A 26,634-nucleotide genomic window follows, 5' to 3' on the forward strand; every position below is an offset into this window, starting at 1 on the left:
TTTAGGTGGACCGAACTGGAGTCATGGAGTATGGCATTACATCCATAAAGGTCTGGCCGACTAAGGCTTGAAAGTATGTTGTAAAGGTAAATAATATCCTGGCGGACTGGTGATAAGTGTAAAATATAAAGTGACCCTGCTTGAGGGACTTACCTGTTCTAAGCCTTTGTACCAACACTAACTGGAAAGGATGATCAGAGATGAAGGCTTGTGATGGATATATTCGAAATAATTGTGCTTAGCAAAACTCTCCTAACGTCAAGTTTCATTGTCCAATACATTTACAGATTACCACTTGATATACGGAATTTCTGCTCTTTCTGTTATCAAAATCAGAATGTTGCGGAGTCTTCTACAAAAATCACAAGTAAATGTGGATTTCTTGGAGAATGCTCAATCTCCATCCTTTTCAAACTCTTAGCTCTCGAGATAGCTGAAAGAGCATATGTCATAGATAAAAATGCTGATGTTACCTGGAGACATTAGGATTTGAGCTCCTCTGCCATGCTTGTTCCAGAAGATGCAGGTGATGCTGAGGCTGGCGCTGTCACTGATGTTCATGATGAAGGTGCTGTTCTTTATGGCATCGTGCAGGGAGAAGGCCTGCTGCATGGATCCATTCTGGAAGGATTCTGGAATTGTGTTCTCATTAATCTTCCACTCGATAGTAGGCGGGGGATTGGCTTCAACCACACACATACACATGATGGCATTCTCTGCACTTTGGCAGAAGGAGCTATTAGAGGCTGCAAGTCTGGGCGTGTCTAAAATAGAAAAGGCATATGAAAATCAAATGTACTGAGACTTTAGTGGATTCATCAAGAGTATACAGTGCACAGTGATAATGAACCATATAAATGTGATTATAATATAATCCTTTTAGTAAATCTCCCTGTGATCTTGTCAGTAGAGGTTGGTGATACATAAGAAGTGGTATAAATCAAGAAGCAACCCTCACTAACAGAAGAGCCAGGGGTTCACCTCTCATTGGCTGTACTTTTATCTTCCTAATTCTATTACAGGACCGGAGGCTTCGTATTATGCTTCTCTTTCTTATTTATTGCTACTCACAGCAGCCAATGAAAACTTTTCTTATGCAAAACAAACTACATATGTGATATGTTGTCCATCCGAAGAAGGATGCAACATGAGACCTGCTTGGGAGATAGTGTCCGGATCGCAAATGATCCTGTGAGGAGTTCTAGACAATTTATGTGAAGATTTAACTCTTCTAGGGACCAACGTCCCCCTGTGGAAATATTTCTGCAGCGCGCTCCCGAACCCCAACGGCTGGCGTCGGATTCTATGACCACTTCCGGTAGAGATGGAGGTGTACCTACTTCCTCCTCGTACAAGGTGTCATCCTCCTCATAGTGCACCTAATGTTCCATGGTGGAGCCAAATTTATAGACGTACTTGCTCATAAAGCAACAGTAAGGAGGAGTAACAGGGGGGAAGCCAACCCACAGCACCACAGCACCGGTACCTTGCTCCTCAGCCAAAGCTGTATCTCAATTATTACAGCCCACAGGGCGTAGTGGAGCCAAAAAGAGCAAGAAAAAGTCCAAGGAGGTGTGCTCCCTCCAGGCCCCGGTCGTTTTTGCAGCCAGCCAGGCGTAATGGGTGCTCTCTGTATGGAAATCAGCCTGGAATGGCCAAAAACGAAAGAAAAATGACAGAAAACGGGCAGTTACGACGTGCATAGCCCAAATCCTACCAAAATAGCCCAATTGGGCTACGCACGTGGAAACCGAAACAAAAGCAAAAGTGACTAGCTCCCAGCGCACGGGCTTATTAGGGGAGCTTTCGCGCTATGCTCAGGAGTGAATTGCACCCACCGAAGGCGGGGCGGTACCGTGCTGTTTATTATTGAAGCGCTCAACGCGCTGATATTTAATTTGCAAGACGTGCTTGCAAGAATGCCAGAAATGGGCGCGATGCACCCACGCATCGATCGCCGTACACAGGGAACTCCGCTAAGCCCTGAAATGATCCCCGCTCCCAGTGGGAGCTCCGTAGCGCCCAGGGCGCGGTATCCGGCCCGCCCCGCCCCGCAAAGTCGGGCAGTTTAGCTGAGATGCAAAGCGGCGTTAGTGAAGCCTTTAAACAATATAACACAAAGCGCCGCTGCTATCAAATAACGCATCAATCGTTAAAGTCAAACATTAATCATGTTAATAATCGAGAGCTCAACTTAACTGTCTGCGTGAGCAGCAAAGAAAGAGGACTGGTTCCGGTATTACTGGCTCTTATGGGGCTCTGCAGGAAGTGATGTGGTGCATGCATCATGGGAAATGTAGTTTGTTTTGCATAAGAAAAGTTTTCATTGGCTGCTGTGAGTAGCAATAAATAAGAAAGAGAAGCATAATCCTCGCCTCCGTGTCCTTAATAGAATTGAAAATTCTTGGCGCGAATGCTAGCTAATTTTTTATTCCTCTTTCCCCATTGGACATTCTGTTGCCATTTTTATTAGGTCTCGGCTAGGCAGCGCATGCGCTGTCTCATCGAAGGAATGGTGTATACAGTATAGCGGGAAGCTCCGCCCACTACCCCGCCCATCTTTTTCATTGGCTTGTGTGTAAATGCTTGCTTTTGATTCATTATGAGGCTTGTTAGCCCCTCCTTAGAACTCCATGTCGTCATTGCATTCCTCCAATGGCTATTGGCCCCTTTACTAGGTTGCTGCACCGGACCTGTTCTATTTTCTTTATCGAGTTTCTCCGAACTCAAGCACGACAACATGCTTCATTCAGCAGTCCATGAATTCTCGTCCCCCCACCTCCCTCCCTCGCACTCCCGTTCCTGCCTTGTCGCCGGCCAGCAATCCCCCGCACGCACTCCCGTTTCTAATGCTGCCTAAAAGTATTTTAGAAACAGATATCTTTATTAAAATGGCTTGTGATATTCCAACTTATATAAAATAATGCATTTGTAATTACATTTATAAAGCTGTTACAGACATAAAGCTGAAGGTCGCGATAAATTCACATTTGGTTGTTCTCTTCAAGATGGCGTTGGTTTGATTGGGAGCCACACACAATGCCCTTCTCTCAGGCGAGTAGCAGCTGCCGCAGCCTCGCATATCCTGGACTCTTTATGTGTGTGTGCGTGTATGTGTGCTGAGCGCGAGTGCGTTCTGTGCGTGGGCACAAGCAGCCAGTGTGCGATCGAATGTGGTAAGTGCGCCGGTGGAGGTGGCTGCAGTGTCCGTGCAATACATACACACACACACTTCCTTTGGATGTCTCCTGAAAGAAACAAAACTGGGAAAAAAACACCGGATCTCCCTTGCCGAAGCTGCTGAGAGGCATGAAGTGGGGCAGCTGGGTCCGTGTTTCCGTTGGCCGTGTCGCTCCATGTACTATTCAAAATCAGTCTAATTTGAGTTTACTGGCCTAGGCAATTGTCAATATTTTCATACTGTGTCATAGGTAGCTAGATATCTTGGGCAGTGTATAGCAGAGAAGGCCTTCATACGGCTATGTCAGGCGAGAGGTGACTTGGTAGCACAGGCATGACTTGTGTGTTCATAAGTATACAGATGTAAATCTATTCCGTACTCAAGGGTGCTGTTATTACCTGCCTTTGTTACTATGAGTAATTTGTAGACGGGAATTAATTTATGTAAATATTGTTGTGTGAAGGGGTCAAGGTGACAAGCACCTGCCTGTATTATGACAAATGGGTCTGTTGCCAATGGTTAGATGTGTTGGCATTGGTAGCCTCAGAGGTATGTAGCAGTAAAGACCACCTTATAAATTGTGGGTTGTAGAGAAGAGCATTTTTGCAGAAGCATGTTCCTCTTTGATACCACTATTTTAGTGCTTTGTTATATATTCCTGACATGACGTGTTCTTGCTAGACAGTGAATTGTTGCCCTATCATGTGTTTTTGAATTGCTACCCTTGGTACTGTGCTGTAAGGAAAGGCCTTCGTGGGCATCAGGAGGGAGCTGCAAAAATCACTTGTTCAGCATTACAACTCTTGGGAATATCTTGGTTGTGTACTTCTAGAATGGTCTAGACTGAGTGAGGAAGGCTCTCACCAAATACTAGTTTGTGTAGTTGTCTTAAGATGTGACTTCTGTCAAGTGTTTTATGTGTTCCAATTGCTAGCCTGAGTAACATCTATGGAGAAAGTATATTTATGTTTTTTTTCTTCTTTATTCATATTAGTTTTATAGGCATATTATCCAGTTCCTTAATGTCTCCAAATACTCAATTCCTACTTAAAAAAAAATATTATTGTACTACTGTCTGTCCTTGCATGTTCTGGTATTGCTACCCTGAGTAATGCATAATAGAGGTCCACAGTGGGGATGGCGGGGAACCTGCTATCGAGTAGACCATATTTACATCAGCATAACCCTTATTTATATGCTTAACCCATTATATTGTTGAGTGGATGCTCTTCATATAAATTGCTCTAACTGCCCGTAACAATATTAGTGATGCTGCCAGTATAGATGTAGGGGGGCGTGGTGCCAAGATTGGAACACGCACTGCTGTATTTCATTTTACTTGCTATCTACGCTTGGCAGTCAGAAGTGTGATTGTTGCTAGTATTTTCATGCCTTTTGGACAGAACACGTAATGTTTAGCAAGAAAGTGCTTTGAAGGGGCCCAGTCTTTGGAAACAACTTAGTTTCTTTTTTTTACCCCTTATGTTCATTTTTGTTACAAATCCATATTTTAGGTTTATACATTAAGTGCCCAGAGCTCAGTTTATATGAATCCCACAAGTAAAGGTGGTGTTGGTCAAGGAGGGCGCAGGGGGCATACTTACAGTGTCCAGCCTTGCATTCCTTAATACTTGTACTTTTTTTACTGTTGGTGGTGACCTTGCTATAAGTATGATGTTTTGATACTTTATTTTTGTTGTGATCATGGCTACTCTTAAGCAGGCAAGGCCTTATAGGCATGGAGAGTGAATACAATAATACACTTCCCATGTATGTTTATTTTGCTACTGCTATACATTTCTGTCTGTTTACTTTATACTTCATGCACTAATTCACCAGTGTAGTGCTTACAAGAAACACAATAATGATATTGTTTGGGACAGAGATAACTGCCGTATCTTCAGCATAGACCTCCTTAATCTATTCCTATGCGCAATCTGTATTTGTCTGTTGGGGTGCTGCCAATATTTTATTCTAGGCTTTACTGTTTTGTCTAATGAAGGCATTGGAAGGAGGTTGGTGAAGTTTTAGTAAGACAATAATAACTGTTAGTACTTTCTTATGCATATTGTCTTCATCTTCATATCCCTTCATGTCTGGATATATTTTTATGACCTCCAGTAGTTGAAAAAGGCACTCTAAGGGAAGGGGACATGGTGTAAATCACTTACTGCTTTTGTGTGTTTCTTGTTATGCATCTACTACCGCGTTGGTGCCTTCGGACACTGTAACCTACATCCACTTTTGTAGATATTCCTTTTAGAATGTAGGCCGGTTGTGAGGAAGAGTGTTTTTAGAGGTACTATGCATCGCTTAGCTTCATTTTTTATGTAGTACAATAACTTGTGTATAGGGCTACATAGACAGACTTTCTTGATAGGAAACGACCAGCATAGGTCAGTAAAATACTAGAATCACTTTAGCATTCTCTAGATCGCAGGCCATAGAAATTGTCTTTCACGAGCACCTGTAGACAATCATATATTTTTCAAATCTTGTATTTTCAGTGATAGGACCACTTAAGGCCCTGATTTTAAATGAAAAACAGAGCTTTGTACTACACCATTTCCCGCTGAAAGGCAATTTTCTCTCCATGTGTTCCCATACCTGGCGTGTCACGCAGTTTGGTGCTTACTTTCCCTCCATGTTAAAGAACAGTAGATGTTTAAGCACCCAGGCTAATGTGCTGCATATCTAAATACATATAAGGTCCCGAAGGCGAGACCGATTGCATTGCAAATGCTTGTTGTAACAGGTAGTGAATTGTCTTAGGGGTGAGAAAGAGCCTTCGAGGGAATTGTGCAATTCTAGTAAAACTTTCATCATTTGACCATGACAGTTTGGGAGGCTCGCAGAGAATTGGTGCCCAAACATCATGAATCAATCTATCTCCTCATTAGATGATATATGATCATTTGTATCTGATGTAAAAACATAGTAGATGCTCGCACTGAGAGTCAGTGGCTTTATAAGCCAATGTTAGGTATGTCCCAAAGATGGGAACGGACGCATGCCGCCCCCCAAACTTTATTACCCAGTACTTCTACGAATCACTGAGTCCGTTCCAGGAAATCTTTGAGTGTTACCAATTTTCTTATGCAACAAGTGATGTTCCCTGTTCAGAAAGATATGCATGATACTAACACAAATGTATATAAATCAACAAAATCTGTATTCTCTTTGTAAACCCATGACATTTTCTTCCCTATGGTCTAAATGTGGTCTAAACCTTGAAAATGATGCAGGCTACAAGGGGGAGTCAGTGGAGGTCCTTAAACCTGGGGGTGATAGGTTAAATTTCCTTGAGCTCTTAATGAACCATGTCATTGCATGTAGGGTACCCTTTAAGGATGCTAAGGTGGGAATAGGAAATCCCCATAAAAATGGCTTTGTCTCTGTCAAGATGGGAGAGCATTAAAACGTGTACTATTTTTCTACAATCATTATCCCAGGAGAAACTGGTTCACTTACTTTAGGAGGGAGGTTTGGAACATATCCTATTTTGGTCTTTCTGATATGTTGGTTAAATTAGAGGTTTGTGTATAGAGTGAATCTCGTAGATGTAAGTTGAAAAGTCAGGCTTCACTCTGGGGTTATTTGGTGCTGTTGGCAAACAGGAGGATTCCAGTCTTTGTGGTGTTAACCTTGCAGAAGTTAGATGAGTTGTTTGATTCAGTTCAAGGAAGGATTTGATTGGGTATCATCTGTGTAATTGGTAGATCTTGCTGCTACTTGCAAGAATGCATTTCAGCAGTTCCCTGTAGAAGATAGATGATGAGAGGAAGAACGGAGCCATGAGATACTCTGTATGAGACGGGAATTGTCCTTAATTGTGTTGATCCTATTTATTCAAGCTGCACCCTAAACTATTAATCCTATCTCTTTGATCGTATTCTCTTAATATTTTGTCCATGACCTATTCAATTAACCTGTATACATATAGGTCTACCCATCTGCCCCAAACCCTTAACTCATAATCCTTAAACGCTTAACAGAAGAGCTTTAGCACTGCTGGATCATCACTTAAGTTTTCTGGTGGGATGCATACTTTGAAAAAGTCCAGGACCCATGCACCTAGACTGATTTCTAGATGTTGCATATGGATTCCATTTCTCAATGTACTTTCAGCTCACACGAATGCTTGGAAGCTCAATGAAGCCTAGACAGTTAAGCCACCTTTCACCCTGTCCATCTTGCTTTTAATTGCATGTAGTGAATGTGGGGAGAACCCCTCGAAAGTGATTTCATCCAGCATCCAAGATTCTTGGAAGCAAACAATTGTGGGAGATTCAATGAAAGTTAACCATTCTTTGTCCTCTAGTTTCGGTTCCAGACCTGCAAAGTTTCAACTAATCAAATTCTCTTGCAGACTTTTAACGAAGTGAGCTATACTTTTATCCTATCGGACAAGCTTGCAGTTGACCTGAAATATTCCCTGGGAGGGCTACCGCCTGCTTCCCCCTGGTTGGATGATTGCCTAGGTAATCAGTTGAAATGGGGATAAAGTTTGGTTGGTCCATTTTGGCAATCTGCATATAATCGCTCCTGACTGGTATCATTATTTATTTCTATTCTTAGGTGCAGATTTTGGTGATCAGTCAAGCAGGCCTTGGGTCCAAGAGAGGAATTGAAGAGAGGCTGCAGTTGATGTTGGCTCTCTCCCAGGGTCACAGTGATATCAAGCCGGGTTTCTAAGAAGATCGGATACTGTTCTGCCTTTCCTTCAGCTACAAGAACCCCCCAGTCTGGTGCAGCTTCTTTCACTAGAATCGCTTCTTCAATGGCCTTGTTTGCTTACCAAGATATACTCACTTCTCTTGGGCCTTCCTGGGTTCTTGTGGTAATGACGCCTACCTGAGGTAGATCCTTGGAGAACACTTTGTTCAGACTGGGCAGCACCATGATTACCCTTAATAGGTTGCCTCTATTCAGGACATCACAAGGGCTTCTTGAATGGTAAGTTGGTGTAAACATCATTATGTTATTACTACTGGCATTGAGTTGGCTGTCAGTAATTAGGAGTTTTGCTTGCCTTATGGATCCTGCGGGCAAGATGACTCTGTTGAGGGTGCAAACCTCCCATTACAGAGTGGCAGATGAATTTCTGAAGTAACAACCCCCCCAGCAGATTTCACTACATGGAATAGGCAATATGGCTGGCTGCTTGTGGATAGATTTATAGGGTCCTGGGCAGGTCTGATTCTTGTAAGGAAGCTGCTCTGAGTGGCTGATGGTACTATGCACTTTACTTTTTTGTGGCCTCCTCTTACCTTTTTACGATTTCCACACCCCTAACTTCAGAGTAGGACTTTGCATCAGCAGGACCCGTCCTGGAGTTTGGCTGCTTTCCGTCCTGATCAATTTCAGATGGTTGAGGGATTGGGTATGTAACCTTGTATGAGGTGATGGTTGAAATGGCAGGCAATGGGTCAGTTTCGGTCATTGAAATTACTTGGGGGCCCTGAGGTCCACGGAGCTCTTCTCATCAATTGTGAGTCCTGGGGCAATTGCTTGGTCCTGGGGAGACATATATAAATATGTGTCCCCACGACCTCCTCACAGTCAAATCTATTAGCCTCAGATGGATCTTTATTAAGAGATTTACAAGCTTTACAGGAGGAAGGTAGGAAGACATTATCACAATATAATGAAAGGTCAGTAACAAAAGACAACTGTAATGAAAACAACAGTGCAATGGATGAAAACAGTATGGACAGAAGGGAGACCCCATTCAAACCAAAATCTACATAACCCCATTTCTCTTGGAGGCAAGATGGCAGTCGCATCGGTGGCCGAGTGAGCATTGCAACAGCCCGCTCCGAAACCCCCCAGAAATGCGCAATAACGGCGGCTGAAGATTAATTAAACCCGTGCTCATACTTTAAATGCAGAGTGTTAAGAATAGTAGCTGCAGCATATAACTGTCGCAACCAGGAAATGCTGTGGAGCATACTTACGGGATGACTAGATTCATTGTCGGGTTCCCGGTCACTGCTTTTGTATCTGGTGCGATGTACATCTCGGGGAGCCTGCTGAAACGCACCCAGGGTTCGGAGTGAGATGGTGAGGGTGAAGATGCCCTCCAAGAGTACCAGGGGAGCTAAACAATGCGGCGGAGCCTTTGTGGGGATCATGCCGGCAAAGCAAACAGAAAACATCCAGAAGGATACACAACGACATGGAGAGGCTACAGAAGATACAGACAGCAAATCACATACTGGGAGCTGTCGGACAGTGTGGCCAGGGAAGGAAACCCCTGTCATTTTCCTTGCTGCTAGAAAATCGAAGAGCAGCAAACTCGATAGCCTTGTGATGGAGGAGGCTGGTGTGTCTCTGCAGCGCGATGAAGTGAGCGGTGGAAATATAGGGTTCAATGATATTGGACTGAAAATAGTAGCAAACAATGGGAATTATGGAGAACAGGTGGATATTGATTCTGCTGTACCTTCTCCTGGGGCCAGTGAAGGGTCAAGGGAGCAACACACTGCAATTTACTGTTTGGGGAGGCCAGAATCCGCCATAAATACAGTGGATTTCTGGCACTTGGAGATGGACAAAGGTACCAGCGTCAGTAATATGAGCCAAGCACCTTTATTGGGAGAACAGGCTGACCAGAGTAAGGCACAAGAGTTGACTGAAGGTGATGTGGGTGAATATTTTTTTTCATTGTCGGATCACTCTAATTCATCAGGAGATGAGTCTGTACAGCTACCTGATTGCCCCACAGGCTCGCCAAATGACCAATGGAGTGAGACCAGCAGTATACATTTAGATGAGACTCCGGGGAACTGGTCCAGGATGTCTGGCCCAGACACTATACGAAAAAAAAATTCAGCAATAGTAACATATAGAGAGGGGACCAAACCAGCGGCCTCAAATAATCAAGCATCACCTTCACTAGGCCCAACTGATTCTCTCAAGGCAATGCAACGAGGGCATTATAACTCATTGGATCATACAGAAGAAATCTCTCTGGCAGTCATCTATGAGACAATAATATAACATAGAGAGGAGACTCGGGCAGAGAGCCAGAAAACACAGGGAGCATGCTGTAAACTACAAAATTCACTTCGAGTGGCCATATCCTGTTCTGAATTTGCCGAGTGGATAACAGAGGCCGAGAATCAGATATCTAATCTTGAGGATGCTATGACCGCTCAAAAGGTGGTGACAGATGATTTGGAAACGCAACGTAGTGATACGGCATGGAAGCTTGAAGACATGGAAAATCTGCTTCGCCGTAACAATTTAAGAATCTTGGGAGTTCCGGAAGGCATTGAAGGGAGTGACCCACGGAAGTATGTGGTAGGACTGTTCACAGAAGCCTTCCCTGAATTGAAACAGAGGGCATGGGACAATGAAGTACAACAAGCCCATCGGTTCTCCTTTCGACAGAACCATAATCAGGGGGCTAGTAAATCTATGCAACCAAGAGCAATTCTTATATGTTTGTCTAATTTTTTTTATCTAGGCAAGCCCTGTATGATCTGGCTAGGCCCAATAGGAAGAGAAGGGGCAATGGGTTTGAATTTGTTGTCCTTCCTGATTTTTGCCATCAAACAGTGGAAAAAAGGTGGCAATTTAGGCAGTTAATCTCTCCATTTCAGGCCAAAGGGGCCCAAGCACTTCTTCTGAATCCAGCCAAACTTAAGATTATATATAAGGATAACACCCGGTTCTTTACATCAGCGACTAAGGCCAAAGAATATTTACATGATATTAAAACCTGAACTATTGTGCCATGTAAGGATATATCTATAATTTGAGGAATGCTATTTGGCTCATTCTTCTTTCCTGTGAGAAGCTGTGAGACTTTTACTTTACAATGATGTTTTACATTTCTTTATTTTGAATTGGTTCATTTGTAATAATGTTAATTGGAGCAAGTTGAGTACTTATATTTAGTGCAAAGGTGTGGAAAATTCTGGGGGAAGAGGGGTGGTCTGTGTTGGGGCAGGGCTCTCCATCATCCAAGACCTATGGGTCTCGCAGCCTCTATGGTTGGGTGAGTAGGGGGGTCTCTGCTAGCAGAAGAGATAAAGAAGTGGGAAGTGGAGGGAAGGAAGGATCGCAAGGGGGGGTGGCTGCTATGGGAGCACAAGGGTTGAAAAATGTGGTAAAAAAGCCAATAAATATTTGCATACAAATTAGAAGAAGTAAGTTGGTATGTTGGGAGAGAGGGAGCTGTTTTTCTCAGCATGAAGAAGGTTAATGATGAGTATGTTTTCAGTTTGTTCATTTAATGTGCGGGTTTGAATGACAGATTTAAGCGGCAGAGGGTAGCGCAAGAAATTAAAAATATGTCCCCTGATGTGATTTGTCTCCAAGAAACTCATATCCCATGGTTGAAGCGGAAGGTACTATCAGAACTAGGGTATAAAGTATTGGCTTGTACTTCACAAGGGTCTACTACTAGAGGGGTGGCTATATTGGCAAAAATACGTAAATTAATGGTAGGGAAAAGTCTTGTGGACAAATACGGTCATTGGGTCATTGTCAAATGCAGTATTGCTAATAAAATGTTTACAATTTGCTTGGTGTATGGATCAAATCATGATGAAGCTCAGATAATCGATTATTTAAATACAAAACTTGGTTCATGGCTAGCTCCCTTGATTTGGTGTGGGGATCTTAATATTCAGTTTGAAGAAACCACGCAGGGTTCTATTGGGGATATATATTATGGTCGGAAACCGAAGGTTTATAAGGGTTTATGACAGCTTATACATTAACATGGATTGGAAGATGCCTGGCCTCAATTAAAGCAATCAGACCCTGGATGTACACATTATTCCTGTCCACATCAGAAATTAGCAAGGCTTGATTATTTTCTGGTTACTAAAATGCTTTTAGCCGAAGCACAGATACAGACCTTTCCAAGAATAACTTCAGATCATAACCCAGTATTATAAAAAATTTAAATCAAGGAGTGGTTCGACCCCGGGGTGTTTTTTTGTTTGACCGGAAGTTACTGTTAAATGATCAGTATATCAGTCGTATAAAAGAGTGGCTGAAACAATTTCTCGATATAAATCGGAACACCATTAAAAATGCTATCTTGTGGGATGCTCTAAAGGCAGCACCTAGAGGGGAAACCTTGATTTTTGATTATACGTTAAAAAGCAGCAGAGACAGCTAACTCAGGAATTGTGTGATTGCCTCAAACAAGCTGAATATGTGTTAACTCGGGCTGTTAGAGAGAAGAGGGATAGCTCTCAAGCACAAGCCAAGGTAGCACGTTATAAGACTGAGATTAATGAGGAGTGGGCAAACGATATAGCCAAAAAATACCAAACATATCGAAGGGAATGCTATGAGTATGTGGAAACTACAGGAAGGTGTTTGGCCAAGAAAATAATGAATAGGCAGGTAAAAGATACAATTACCGCAATTAAACATGTTAATGGGAAAACTGTAGAAACACCAGTTGAGATCTTAGAAGTTTTTAGAGTCTTTTATGAGGGGTTATATACAGAGTAGGATGGAAACCAGGATAGATCAAGAGCATTTTATAAAGACCCATATAGGAAAAAATTAAGTGTAGAAGACTCTGCATATTTGGAAGAACTCATAACTTTGGAAGAATCAGTGGAGGCGGTTGGATCTTTAGCAACAGGGAAAGCCACAGGGATTGATAAGCTTCCGCTTGAAGTCTAGAAGATTTTCTTAACTGAAATACAACTAGATATGTTGACGTTTTTTCAGGAGGCACAGATAGGAGATGCACCGGCGTCATAGGACGAGGCGCGTATAGTTATCTTTTAAAAAAAGATAAACCATTTATGCTACCTGGATCTTATCGACCCATTTCGCTTTTAAATTGCGATGGAAAGATACATGCAAAAATCCTGGCAACACGCCTGTCACGTGTACTAATTCCTATAGTATCTGTCCATCAGCACGGTTTCATCCCAGGAAACTGCATGGTCAATCATGTCAGCAGAGTAGTCACTATGCTGGACATTGCTAATGTACAGAAAACACATTGGGGAGTAGTGCTATTTGATGCTGAGAAAGCGTTTGACCGTGTCTTGTGAGAGTTCCTGTGGGCTACTATGAGGTGGCAAGGTTTCGGACCAGGGTATAGTGAAGCTTTGCGAACTATGTATTAAGCTCCTAAGGCTAAAATATGTGCGATGGGTCTTGAGTCTGATTCGGTTGTAATATCAAAGAGCAAGGATGTCCTTGTTCTCCTTTATTATTTGCCCTGTATATTAACCTCTTTTTGAACCTATTGGAAACTAGGTTAAATGCTTCAGGATTTTGGCCCGGAATGGGAGCTACTATATCAGCATATGCAGATGATATTGCTGTTATTTCACCTGATCCAGCTACAACTATGATAGAGATCGAACAATTAGCAGCAGTATTTGGGGAAAGATCTGGATTTAAGTTAAATATCGCAAAAACACAAATAATCTGCACAGAGCAAGTACATATTAATGACGCCAGGGTTATAGAAGAGGCTACATATTTGGGGATTCAAATTAACGCATGTTTGGAAAAGATGTGAATTTCTAGTTGGGTACCTTTGTTATCTAAAATAAGGAAAGATTTGGATAGAATAGAAGGTCTGCATTTATTCCTAGTAGGTAGATGTAACGTTTTTAAAATGGATATTTTGCCCTAACTGTTGCATTATTTTAGATGTGTCCCCCTGGAACTTACTCAGAAGCAACTTCAAAAATTACAATCTATTTGCAGCAGCTTCCTATGGGCAAAAGGTATGCCCGGGTGGGCAATGAGGTACATGACTTTACCACGACTTCGAGGGGGATGGCCTGTTCCTAATTTTTTGTTTTACTGTTGGGTGTCCTTATTACAACAAATGGGTATATTGCTGATTGGGAAAGCTGAGGGAAAGGTAGAAGAGTCCCCGAATATTTAAAAGATTTTGTTGGGCTCAAAAACAGAGAGGAATTTTTTTCAAAATTTAGAGCCCAGTTACTACAAAAAACCTTGATTTAAGGTGCTTCAAGCTGCCCATAAAGCATGGTTACAGATTCATAATATGTTGATGTGAGAAGTTGGCCTGGTATATGATGTTCACTAGTTAAAGTGACCACCTTGTACCATGCCAAGCAACCCCTTATGGTGTGGTTGTCAGTCAACCTTTTCGGACTAGCTGCCCTAGTGGTAGCGTAGGCTAAGCAGTCTTTCAGGCTAAACTCGTTTTGGCATGTGAAGCAAGCTGTTTTACCATAGGTAACCCCCTTTTATACCAATGAAAGGACACCACACAGATATATATTCAAAATATATATGTATTTATTTCTCAAAGTATCCCCTAGACTCTTTATGAGCACAGGAGCACAAATCGTTAAACAAGAATACGTTAGAATACACAGAAGTTGCACTTTATATGGATAGGCCCTGGTGGCCACTCGAACCATATACTAAAATAGTGGTATAAGTACCACGAACAGAAAAGGGAAAGGGCCTAGGGCCTCTAGAATCGCTGGGCCTACAAGGAGCTAACTTTAGTTAGTGACCAGGAGGTCCACAGGTCGCGTGTGCAGAGCAAATAGTCACACGCGGGCTCCCATAGGTTTTCAATGGGTGCGTAAAAGTTACAAAGTTACTGCAAAAAGGATCTTCCGGATGGACTATGAACTCAAGATTGGAAACACAGACACCAGAGATGATACTCTACACTTGGGCACCGGAGTGCCAGCTTTACCTCACCCACAGGAAGCGGGTGCATAGGCCTCGAAGTGCGTTGGGTTTCTTCTATATGTTCAATGGAGCCTGAAGACAAAGATGCTGCAGGCGGTCGGTCCGGAAGAGATGCGGTGGATCCAAGGGTGGATCGGAGTTGTAGAAGACCTGTAAGCAGAGGGGACAGTGTTCACAGTCACTAGCCAGTGACCAGCGTGGCACCAGGTGGGTACCAGCCGATGTCGGGTGCAAACAGGAGGAAAGGTGTAGCTTGTCTCTGCAGCCACGTGGTCCCTGAAGGTCGACGACGTCCAGGAGTCGGTTCACGAGCTGTCCCACGCAGGCTCTCGCTGTCGGCGGTGTCGGCGACTTGATCGAAGCAAACAAGTCTTGGCAAAAGCAATTGTTGTGGAAAACAAAATAAGCTGATGGTTCTGACCAGCAAGGTCCGAGGGACTGCTCCTTTGGAGGGGAGCAAGGGCCAGTCTGGAGCAACCAGACCAGCGGTGTAGTTCTTGAAGTTCGTCGCCAAGATGGCCACTAGCCAGCGGGCCAGCAACCGGTTAGGCGCGTCGAGTGGCAAAATGCAGAGGAGCCCCACGCAGATCGTGGAGATGCTGTAGGGCTCACCTTTGGTGCAGATGCTGCTCGGGTGTTGGGCTTCTCAGGACCCAAAGCACAACTTGGAGGGAGCCTCGGTTGTCGTGCTTGCAGCTTGTCGTGGTCTTTTAAAGATGGCTGGCTCTACGTGTCTCGGTGCCTCCACGGGTTCCTTCTTTTCAGGGACTGTGGATCGGGCGGTGAGAGGTCTGGAGGTCCAGGTCTTGTCAGTCTCTGGGCTCGGGCTCCGGCGGGAGGCGGCGGCAAAGCAGACGTTGATTCGCTGGATGGTGCTTGCGTTAGCAAGGTGGTAACTCCCTGACCACAGGGGAGATTTCCTTCAGTCCTCTGTGCAGCAGAGCGTCGAAGTTCCCGTCTTCTTCTTGTAGTTAAGTTGATTCCAGGATGTCTGAAGTCTTAGGACAAAGCTCCTACCTTTAAGCGGATTCTAGGGGCCGGACTACCTGCTAGGTCCCTCCCTAAGGGTGGGACCAGGAAGGGGGGTGGTTACACCCCCAATCCTTTGTCCAGCTCGCCCCAGGCCCGGGACTGGTGTGCCCCAGGACCGGTTTGGACTGGCATATGCACCGAGGCTCTTTGTGAGCCTTAGGCATGTCTGGTTCCTTTCGAGCCCTACCTGACCAATACACAAAATCCTGTCTGGGGTGGTGCACGCACCTCCCCTGGCAGGAAACCCTTTGTCCACACCTCCCAAGCTGGAAGGACTCCCAGCAGCAGGAGGGCAGACTTGTGTCTGTGGTGGCAGCATCCATTTTGTGGAGCTGAGGCTATGTCTGATTTTACCCGGGTTTCAGGTACTGTACATGTCGTGTCCCTCTAGAAGGGTGGAATGCTAACCCCGTCGCCAGAATTGGCGAGGGGTTAGTATTCCAATTCGTATGACACCTTACTCGACATGTTTTGATAAAGCCAAACCAAAGATAGCATTTAACCGCGAGGTTCATAATGCACTTAAGAGTATATGGTATGACGATATCTGGAAACAGTAGAAGGAAGTTGTTCCGACCACTGCAGACAGGCTCAGCTCATGCCAGAGCACCATCTCACATGGAACCAAGCACTCTGCCTTCAGGATTGTTAAGGCCTGCCATAGGAGTGACTGATAGGTTAACATGTGTCCCATTTAAGGTTAGGTATAGGTATACTACACCTAAGTAAGAGGTGGTTACACCAACTTACCCCAGCTGAGTGATCAGCCAGTTGTGTCAAATTTGTTAGGCCAGGCCAGGGGTGGCACAATACATGCTTCAGCCCCTGGTAGGCCTTAGATACACCAATGCCCTGGGTACCTAGTGTACACTGGTACAGGGGCTCACAGGGTGATCCAGTTCCAATTGGTTATGCACCTAGGGTGCACAGTGTCAATTTAGTTAGAGAGAACAGCAGGCTGGGGGTCTGATTGGCAGGCCCACAGCCTCAATATGTCAAAAACCAGTGAAGCAAAAAGCTAAAATTTGGGGTGACCATAGGATAGCAGACCCTACTCTCCTACAGTTGAAGATTGGCAAACTTCATTTTTATACACATACCTCCTCTCTAGCATTACCTCCCTTGATTTTTATCGATGTTGTTATGGCTAGATGGCGGAGAAAGGTCTTATAACTTTGGGGGATTTAATTAATAATGTTGCTATCAAGGCCTATTCCTCGTTGGTGTCCGAATATGATCTCCCTCAAGCTGCTTTTTTTAAATATTTACAAATACAGGACTACTTAATAAGAAGAGTAGATGTAACGAAAAGCAATTTGTTGGAGATATTGAGAAAGCATGGTAGGATTGGTAATTTATATCAAAGCCTTATTGAACTACATAGGGATGACCTTGAAATACGGAATCGTAAATGGAATAATAAATTAGAACAGGAAGGGGATATCTTACAGGAATCAATTGCGATGGCTGATAAACTTCTAATATCCTCTAGCCTTAAATCAGAATATTATAACACCGTATTAAATTTGTATTATACGCCCGACAAATTAGCACGGTGGTGGAGGGGCTAAATGAGGGTAGATGCCCGCGATGTGGGAAAGATCAAGCTGATAGTATTCACATGTTTTATGACTGTCCAGAGTAGAAGCAATTGATACATAAAATGGAAGCCTTCCTGACAGAGGTGACAGGGGAACAGATCGTGTATACCCCTAAGGGGATGATGTTGGGAGTATTGGATGATTCATTGGCGGAACAGGGGATATATCAATTTAGATATCTTATTTTTATTGCTGTAGCAGTGGCCAGATTATGTATTGTGTCATTATGGAGGGAGAAAGAACCACCATCTTTTGAAATGTGGAGGGGTAGACTTTATGCTATGTATAATTTAGAATATAGATCGTATGCTATCGAGGGGCTTCATAAGAGTAGGTTAGGCATAAAAATATGGGGGATGATAATGGAATAATTAAAATAGTTATGTTTTGCATGCCTTGGTTTTAAGATTTGGTTGTCTTCAAGGCACGGTGATCAGATATGAGTAATATATTGTTTTCCCCTTTGATGAGTTTGATTCACTTTGCTTTGATGTTAGGCAGATTGGATCTGTAATGACCTTCCTGCTTTCTTTGTTTATTGTGTAACGCACTGCAATGATATTTATATCGTTATCCCTCTCGATTTGCTTGCTTTTTGTGTGTCAACAAAGTCTTTTGTAAATGTTTATTAATTGTTTTTGGCTTACAAAAAAAAATCTACTTTCAACCCTATATCTCCTAGAGATGGCATTGATATTTTTAACAATCTTGTCACAGCACAAATAAAGGCCTTGAATTACAAAGTGCATAATTATAAATCCAAATTAAACGTGCCAAACCAATAGTATCGCCAATTAATGACTAAGCTACGAAAAAATGATGAAATAGTAATCCAGAATTCAGATAAAGGAGGCAACATTGTCATTTGGGCCAAAAAGGACTATATCACGGAGGCCCTAAACCAATTAAATGACCGTTCTTGCTACAAAGTGAGCAAGGTATTATCACTCTGTATGTAGATTTCTTTTTACAGAACTTTTGTGCAAAAAGTGCCTTCCTATAAGGGATACCAGTGATTTTTTAAACAAACTGAAGAATGTCGTGTGGCAGAAAGACTATCTCCTATTAACTCTTGATTTGACAGCTCTGCATATGAGCATAGATCACAAATATGGACTGAGAGCTCTTGAATTTTATTTGAAAGGGAAATCATCTCAAACATCTCAGCATAGTAATATGCTGATCAATATGGTGGACTTCTGCCTTAATAACAATGTAATCCTATCCGAAAAAACATTTTATTAACAAATGCGAAGAGTTGCGATGGGTGCCGGCTTCCCCCTCAGCTATGCCTGTCTACACATGGGCAGGTGGGAGGAGCTGGTACTGGGCACAACTCATGCCAAATATTTGTACATTTATGGCTGCGTTTTATAGATGATGTATTTATTATCTGGAAGGGAACACGTGAAAGTGCCACGAATTTTGTATCTGTTTTAAATGCCAATTAACTGAATTTGAACTTTACTGTCACTGTTAGTGACAAAGAAATACAATTTTTAGATGTGCAGGTATTTATTGACCATGACAAAGTGGAAACAAAGATACACCGCAAGGCCACAGCTGGTAATACAATATTGCATGCAACAAGCTTTCACCCCAAACCTCTTACGGAAAGTATACCATACGGTGAAATGATTGGACTTAAGAGAATTTGCAGCACCCTGCATGACCTCAATATAGTACAAGAAGCTCGTAAGAAAAGGTTCTTGGAAAGGGGGTACTCGATGAAAACCTTGGATATGGCTTTATCCAAAACAAAGAGTCTAAGCAGACTAGATCTCCTAAGACCCAAGAACTATGCTTGAAATAGATAAGTCCATTTCTTGTACCCCAATTGACAACACTAACAAAGGGGAGAGGCAAAACAAAACTAGTGGGGAGATTAGGATGATCATTGCTTTTAACAATAATTGCTGCTATTTCCTGTACTTTAACAATTGGAGTGTGTTATACTCCATTCTCCATTCTTTCCTCCATTTGCATTTTGCAGGGCTTGCTTGACCCCGGACGGCCATTTTGTTAGTGCCATTCGCTATTCCCGGTAGGCACTCTAGTCGCTGCACGCCGTCCTGCAACAACCCTTTTTAACGGGCAGAGCTCGGATGTGCATCGCCTGTAAGGTTCCTTTTAATTGTTTTTAACCTTCGTTATACCGTTGCTTTGCATGAATTGAACTGATTTTAATACATTGATACTGTGAGCTTCTGTAATTGCTGCTATTTCCTGCACTTTAATAATCGGAGTGTGTTATACTTTATTCTCCATTCTTTACTCTATTTGCATTTTGCGGGGCTTGCTCGACCCTTGGCGGCCATTTTGTTAGTGCCACAAGCAGTTCCCGGTCAGCGCTCTAGTCGCTGCACGCCGTCCTGCCACAACCCTATTAAATGGCCATAGTTCGGACGTGCATCGGGCGCGCTGATGGCGGGCCAAAGGCGTGCCTAAGGCAAGCCCGTCTGCGCCCGAACGGGTCCAGGGACCAGGACCCCTGCTCAGATTAAGAGGTCTACTATTAGTTACTCTCGAAAACAGTTGTTGGATTTACATAGTATGCCGCGCCTTGATTGCACATTAATCAACCCAGAAACCATTGATTTTAGCTGCAGTTGCTGTCCTTTTGCATCTGACACACAGTCTTATAATGAACATAGTTCTCTTATCACTACTCCTTTTAATATTGATGCTCAGGAAAAATCCTTTTTAAAAAGTAGCCATTCACTTAAAAAGGAATTTACCTTTAACATCAATTGCCGCTCGCTTCCCAAGCACAAGCACCTCCGGATAAGCGAGCAGCCTGATGCTATTTCTCTCACAGAAACATGGCTGCATGGGAGCTCTGGCCCTGATGTAGCGTCTGATTTACCTTCCAATTACGTGATAGCTAGGAAAGACAGGGGAGCCCAAATGGGGGGAGGCATTGCGGTTATCTATAATAATTCATACACATGTAAAGTTGAAGATCTACCCTTTAGGGGATGTCAGGCCTTTTTGATTTAAACTTACTTTGTCTTCCCAGTTCACATTCTCAGGGATTCTGCTCTATCGTCACCCTGGATCTGCTGGGTCATGGGCTACATCACTTTCTGATCTTATTACTCCTTATCTTCTGGACGCACACAATTTTACCATCTTGGGCGACTTGAATCTTCACTTCGATGGCCCGACATGTGTGACAAGCACTACTTTGATCTCTGATCTGGCAGCAATTAATATTTTGCCAACTAGCCCACCAGGTAACTCCAGTAAGTGCCACTGTGCAGTGTTGCAGAGAGGTGGCCCAGGCAATGCCCCTTTTTACACCTCTCTGCAACGCAGCTCTGTGGCGCTTACTGGAGGTACCTGCTGGGCTAGTTGGACCTCAGGCACCCTCAGGATTCAAGGGGACTTTATCCCCCAACTTAAAACACGCCACAGGGCGTGTTTGAACACATTTCCCCTCAGGCCCCCCCCCTCCCTTCGCCACTGTGCAAACGCGCCTCGTGGCTCGTTTTAAGTAGTTTTAATCCATGCCCTATTATGTACTAGGGCCTTACAGAGGAGGTCATGCTAATCACAGGGGTACCCCAACGCATAGTGTATGCAGGTGTTTTCACTGTATTCTAAGTGTCTTTTAGCATAGCACTGGCTCTATGCCTGGTTATTCAGAGTCAGTTACCACCAGTACCCATCTGAAAAAGTTGTGGGCACAGGATGATTTTGCAACAAGGCCTCTTTCTGCTCCTCTGTTGGTTCTTTCTGCACGGATTGCTTCTTCCTACAATTTTCTTAATCTTTGTGGACTTCTGTTGCCTCTTTCTGCATTTCTTTTGCTTCTTTCTATGTGTTTTTTTCTTCTTTCTTCACATGTCCTACCTCTGTAGGCATAGTTAGAAACTAGCATTTAAAAAACCTTTGAAATTCACTGAAAAAACCAAAGGTTTCAGGCACGTTATAGTTAGAAATTATCATTAAAGTAAACCTTTGAAATTCACTGAAAAAACCATAGGTTTCAGGCACATTATAGTTAGAAGTTAGCATTTATAAAACCTTAGAAATTCACTGAAAAAACCATCAATGATGACATCACTGATGACATCATCCAATAAATGTGTGTTTCTGTAAAGTTTAAATATTTTTCATATATTTCTATGCCAAGGTGTATTCAAGAATGAATGCATTTACAACTGCCTGAAGGGATTATTTAGTAGGTGTGTGACTGACTGTATAAGTGAGTGATTGAATGTGTCTTACTGAATGCATGGGTTAGTGACTACACTGTGTGAAAGTCTGTATTAGTCTCTCAGTTGGTGTGTAAGCAATTGCATGAGTTGCTGAATAGCTACATGAGTATCTATATGGGTTACTGATTTGTTGTCTCAGTATCTGTATGTGTCCCTTAGTGTCTGTATGGGTGGGTGGGGGGTGTATGATTCTGTGCATAGATGTCTGAGTGGGTGATTCACTGGTTGAATGGATTCAAAAGCACATCTAGAAAATCTGTATGGATGAGTTACTGTGTGTATGGGTGTGTTGGTGAGTGAATGAATGTCTCAGTGGTATATGTGTGACTAACTACATATGTTTTAAGGCACTATATGTAAGTGTTGGACTATATAAATGACTGTACATAAGAGTAAGTTATTTGAAGAGTTTGTGCATAAATGAGTGTCTGCTTGTATCAGTAATTGTATAAGACAGTAAATATGTGTTAGTATCTCTGTAAATAAGTGATATGGTGTGTCTATAAATAACGGACTTTGTGTGTATAACTGTATACATGAGTAAATGAATATGTGATTGATTCTTTTCATTACTGACTAGGTGTGTGAGTAACTCTATGGATGAGCGGCGGAGTGTGACTGCATGTATAGATGTATGAGTGCATATTATATTACTGTATTGATGAGTAACTACATGTATAAGTGACTGGATGTGTGTGTAGTCCTAGGAAACAGTGAGTGATGTCATTTGAGATGTCATGAGTGATGTCACTGACCATGGCATGAGTGATGTAATATGTGACCTCATCAGCAGTGCATTGTGGGCGCGCGAGTTGTAGTTAGCTCAACTAACTATAACAGGCGAATTTCTCTGGTTTTATATGAGTCAAATGTCCAACTAACTATAACGTCCCTGAAACCTAGGTTTTTTTTAGTGAATTTCAAAGGTTTTTTAAATGCTAATTCCTAACTATAACATCTGTAAAACCTATAGTTTTTTCAGTGAATTTCAAAGGTGTTTTAAATGTTAATTTCATATTTTAATGTTTATAAAATCTATATTTTTTCTATTATTTTTAGTAATAAAAAACTAAGTAATGTTTTATATCTTCCCCAAAAAATATGTAGCTTTTTTTTTTTTTTTGGGGAGAAAACTGTACTCCCATACCGGTAGTTTACCAAGCTCCATCACCACACGAATCCTATCTGCCATATTGCTAAACTCGTAAAGGATGCGCATTTCGTATCCGATGGATTCGTGGCACCGCGTCCCGCGTAACAGCATATATACATATGAGTTCACGCCAGCTGCTACATAGGTATCCGACATGTACGCAGTACCAAGCCATGCGTTACGTCATGTACTTATGGGGTCGTGCCTGCTGCGCGTTGCGTTTGAGACGAGTGCACGCTGCCAGGCCCTGTGTTACGTCATAGACGTATGGTGTTGTGCCGGGTACGCCATTCCCTCGTCTTGTTTATGTCTCAAAACTATGTCTAAATAACTTTAAACTGTATATGAGAGCAAGCGATAATCTAAAATATTTTAAACATTAATATATTTCTAACTGTAATAAACTTATATTATGATAAATATATTTTCTCAAAATCTTGTCGGTGCGGCCTCCTTGTGCCCTCGATGCGCGATTGCCATGTGACCTTAAAAAAAAGCATTTGATTAGTTCATAACATTTCCCATTGTAACAGTTGGAGGACCCCACCCATTTTAGTCATTCTCTCTACAGCGTTTGATGAGACACACCCCTTCTGCTAAGAGAGCTTTTTTGAAAAGTTTTTTTGCTGTGTACACATTTCTTCTACTAAACACAACATGCAACGATCATCTTGATCAATATTCATGGTCTGTACATTAGCCATCCACGTGTGATGGCCATGCATCTCAAACGTTACATCAAAAATCAAATGTATTTTACACGATGCCTATGGTGTGTGTGTGTGTGTTTGCACATTATTGTGCTGCCTTTCATCCTGGGTATTGCTGGCCCTAAGGGGTATCATCAGCCATGGGCAGAGTGCACATCCTAGATCACATGTGACAAACAGTAAACAGTAATGTGTACATTTGTATTGCTGTATTCTCTGTTGTCAGGCTTTAGCAATATAGTAGTGTGTCATATGTGAGACTTTCAGATTCACGTTTGGCATGCATTGCTTGACTATAATGTACGTTATCACTATTTATGACGTAGCCTCACTGCTGATCCTACCTCCATCCGAGCACATTCACATGTGTGCTCTTCATGATAGCAACACTTTCAATAATACCGCACACCATTGACATGAGTGTCTGCGCATATCCACAACCTTGACAACGACATGTATGTATGTATCGCATATTTGTGTAGCGCAAAAACTGTCACCCAAAGGTTATCCTGGCGCTTTGACTTTTTACCAATAACATGCGATATTAAAATATCCAGACAGTTTAATCTAACCTAGGAGGAAAAAGATGAGTTTTTAATCCTTTCCTAAAAGAGGAAAGATCACCCATACTTCTAAGCAACAGAGGTAGGGAGTTCCAACATTTGGCTGCCGCAAATCTAAAGGACCGTCCGCCCATCCGGGCCCTCAAGACCTTCGGAACCACCAATAAATAGGCTGACAATGATCGGAGAGAGCGTGCAGGTACATACCACGCAAACATTTCCTGCAGCTGAACAGGCCCTTGCCCGTGAAGCGCTCTAAACACCAAGCACAGTGCTTTAAAAACAATCCGCTGCAAGATAGGCAACCAATGAAGGTCCACCAGCGCCGTGATGGAAGAGTCAGAACGCCGTCAAGAGAGAGCCAGCTTAGCAGCCATATTCTGCACTCGTTGCAGTTTACCCACCAAATTTGCGGGTGCTTCTAACAGCAATCCGTTGCAATAATCCAACCTGCTCAGTATAATGCCACGCACCACCTCTGGCCGAACATGGACCGGTAGCAGCTGAAGAATTTTCCATAACATGCAAAGCAGCGCCATGCAAGTGGCCACAGTCTTGTTTACAAAAACATCTAACTGAAGATTGGGCCCGAGCATCACAGCCAGGTTCCGGACGGAACCTGCTGCCAGGGGAGCATCCTGGAAAGAGGTAGGCCAAAAATCAGATGGCAACGGACGAGAAACGCGATCCATCGAGCAATGCAGTACCTCTGTTTTGGAGCTATTAAATTGCAGGGAATATTGCCTCAACCAATCTGCGGTTGCTGCCATGCAATGATCGAAAATCTCCAGAGGCACCGCATCCTTACCCTCGATAGAAAAAATAAGCTGCGTGTCGTCGGCGTAATTAATGACCGCAATGCCAAATGATTTAATCAAGTTCACCAAAGGCCAAAGATAAAGATTGAACAAAATAGGGCTGATGGCAGACTGAAACGGTGGCAAGGCTACCACCTGACGTCTGTCCCCCAAATAAGAGACCAGCCATTCACGGGCCAGACCCGTCACCCCGACTTCCTCAAGTCTTCTGACCAGAATGGCATGGTTGACCGTATCGAACGCGGCCGACATGTCGAGAAGCACTGAAAAGGCTGCCCGTCCAATGTCGACTCGCGAACGAAGGTCATCCAGGACGGTCACCAAGGCGGACGCAGTGCCGTGAGCTGGTCTAAAGCCAAACTGGGTCACGTCCAGACGGGCATTATTCTCCATAAAACCAGACAGATGTTTAGTGACCAGTTTCTCCAGAATCTTAATGGGGAAAGGGAGCAGCGATATAGGTCTATAATTCGCTGGACAGGTGGGATCCAATTTCTCTTTCTTCAGCAATGGGGAGACCACCGCGAGTTTCCAACTTTCTGGAACTCGAGCCGTGGTGAAGGACTGGCAACAGATAGCGTACAATGGGGAAAAAAAGCTCCGCCTGCAACAATTTCCAGTATTTATGTGGCAATGGGTCCCGGGGGGGGGCGGAGGATACACTGTTGGCCAAAACACAGAAATCCTCAAAGGACGGAGGTGGAAAACTGTCCAGCCGTGCCTGCCTGCCATCTACCTCTACGGTCTCTAAGTCGGTCACCAGCACGAGGGCAGGCACAGGCTAATAAACAGGCATGGTCGGCGGAGCAAGCTTGCTCAAAATCAGGACGATCTTATCTTCAAAAGCCTGCGCCAGGGAATTACACAAAGCCTGAGAAGCTGGGATGTTGTTAGCAGCACATGCTGGTCGAGAGAGATCTTTAAAGATCTTAAATAAGGTCTGTGATTTGTTCGCTGCTTGTAATAGCGACTCCTCAAGGAATCTCGCTTTGGCACCCTTAATCTGCATCTTGTAATCCGTCAGTGCCTGTTTAAAGAGGTCCTCTCTGCCCGCCTACACCGGAGTTTCAGCTGCAACAACTCAGCTGTAAACCAAGGCATAGCGATTTTGGATCTATCCCTAATTTTCCGCAAGGGGGCCAATACCTCCAAAGAGTCTAGGATTTTCTGGCTAAGAGAGTCATAGCTCTCCTCCACATTGTCTCCTAGAAGGGTACCCCCTCCCAGCAATGATGGCAGGCAAGATTGTTTCAGTAGCCTCGACCACTGCCTGCCAATCTTAATCATGGTACCAGTGCTTCCACTCCTAGATGTCTCCATAGGGAGTGCGATCGAAAAATTAACTAGAGCATGGTCCGTCCAGCACTGAGGAAGGATGTCTCGGACAGAAACCTGCCTGGCATCCGCAAAGATCAAATCCAGAACATGGCCCTTAATGTGAGTCTGCGAGGACACCTGCTGCTGCAGATAAATATTGCTGCAGGCCTGAACCAGGTCCGAAAGGGCAGACCCTGTAGGCCCATCTGGCCGCAAATTAAAGTCTCACAAAATCAGAATCCTGAAATGAGTGTTAAAAAGATCATAGATGGTATCGATTAGCTCAGGTACTGCTGACAGAGTACTAGCAGGGGGACGATAGCACAACAACCCCGAGTAGAGAGTGCCTCCCTGTCCTTT

General features: G+C 43.4%; 1 protein-coding gene across 6 annotated transcripts in view; it reads right to left on the bottom strand.

Annotated features, from left to right (window-relative positions):
* The window catches only part of LOC146809007 (sialic acid-binding Ig-like lectin 13), a 395,766-nt gene that overhangs the window by 41,208 nt on the left and 327,924 nt on the right, over window positions 1-26,634 (bottom strand). For all 6 annotated transcript variants that reach the window (XM_085615794.1, XM_085615791.1, XM_085615792.1 and 3 more), the window contains one exon: window positions 474-764. In XM_085615794.1, the coding sequence (XP_085471920.1) occupies window positions 474-764 (291 nt within the window). The remainder of the gene's footprint in view (window positions 1-473; window positions 765-26,634) is intronic.

Source organism: Triturus cristatus, chromosome 7 (genome assembly GCF_964204655.1).
Source record: "Triturus cristatus chromosome 7, aTriCri1.1, whole genome shotgun sequence".
Lineage (NCBI taxonomy): Eukaryota > Metazoa > Chordata > Amphibia > Caudata > Salamandridae > Triturus > Triturus cristatus.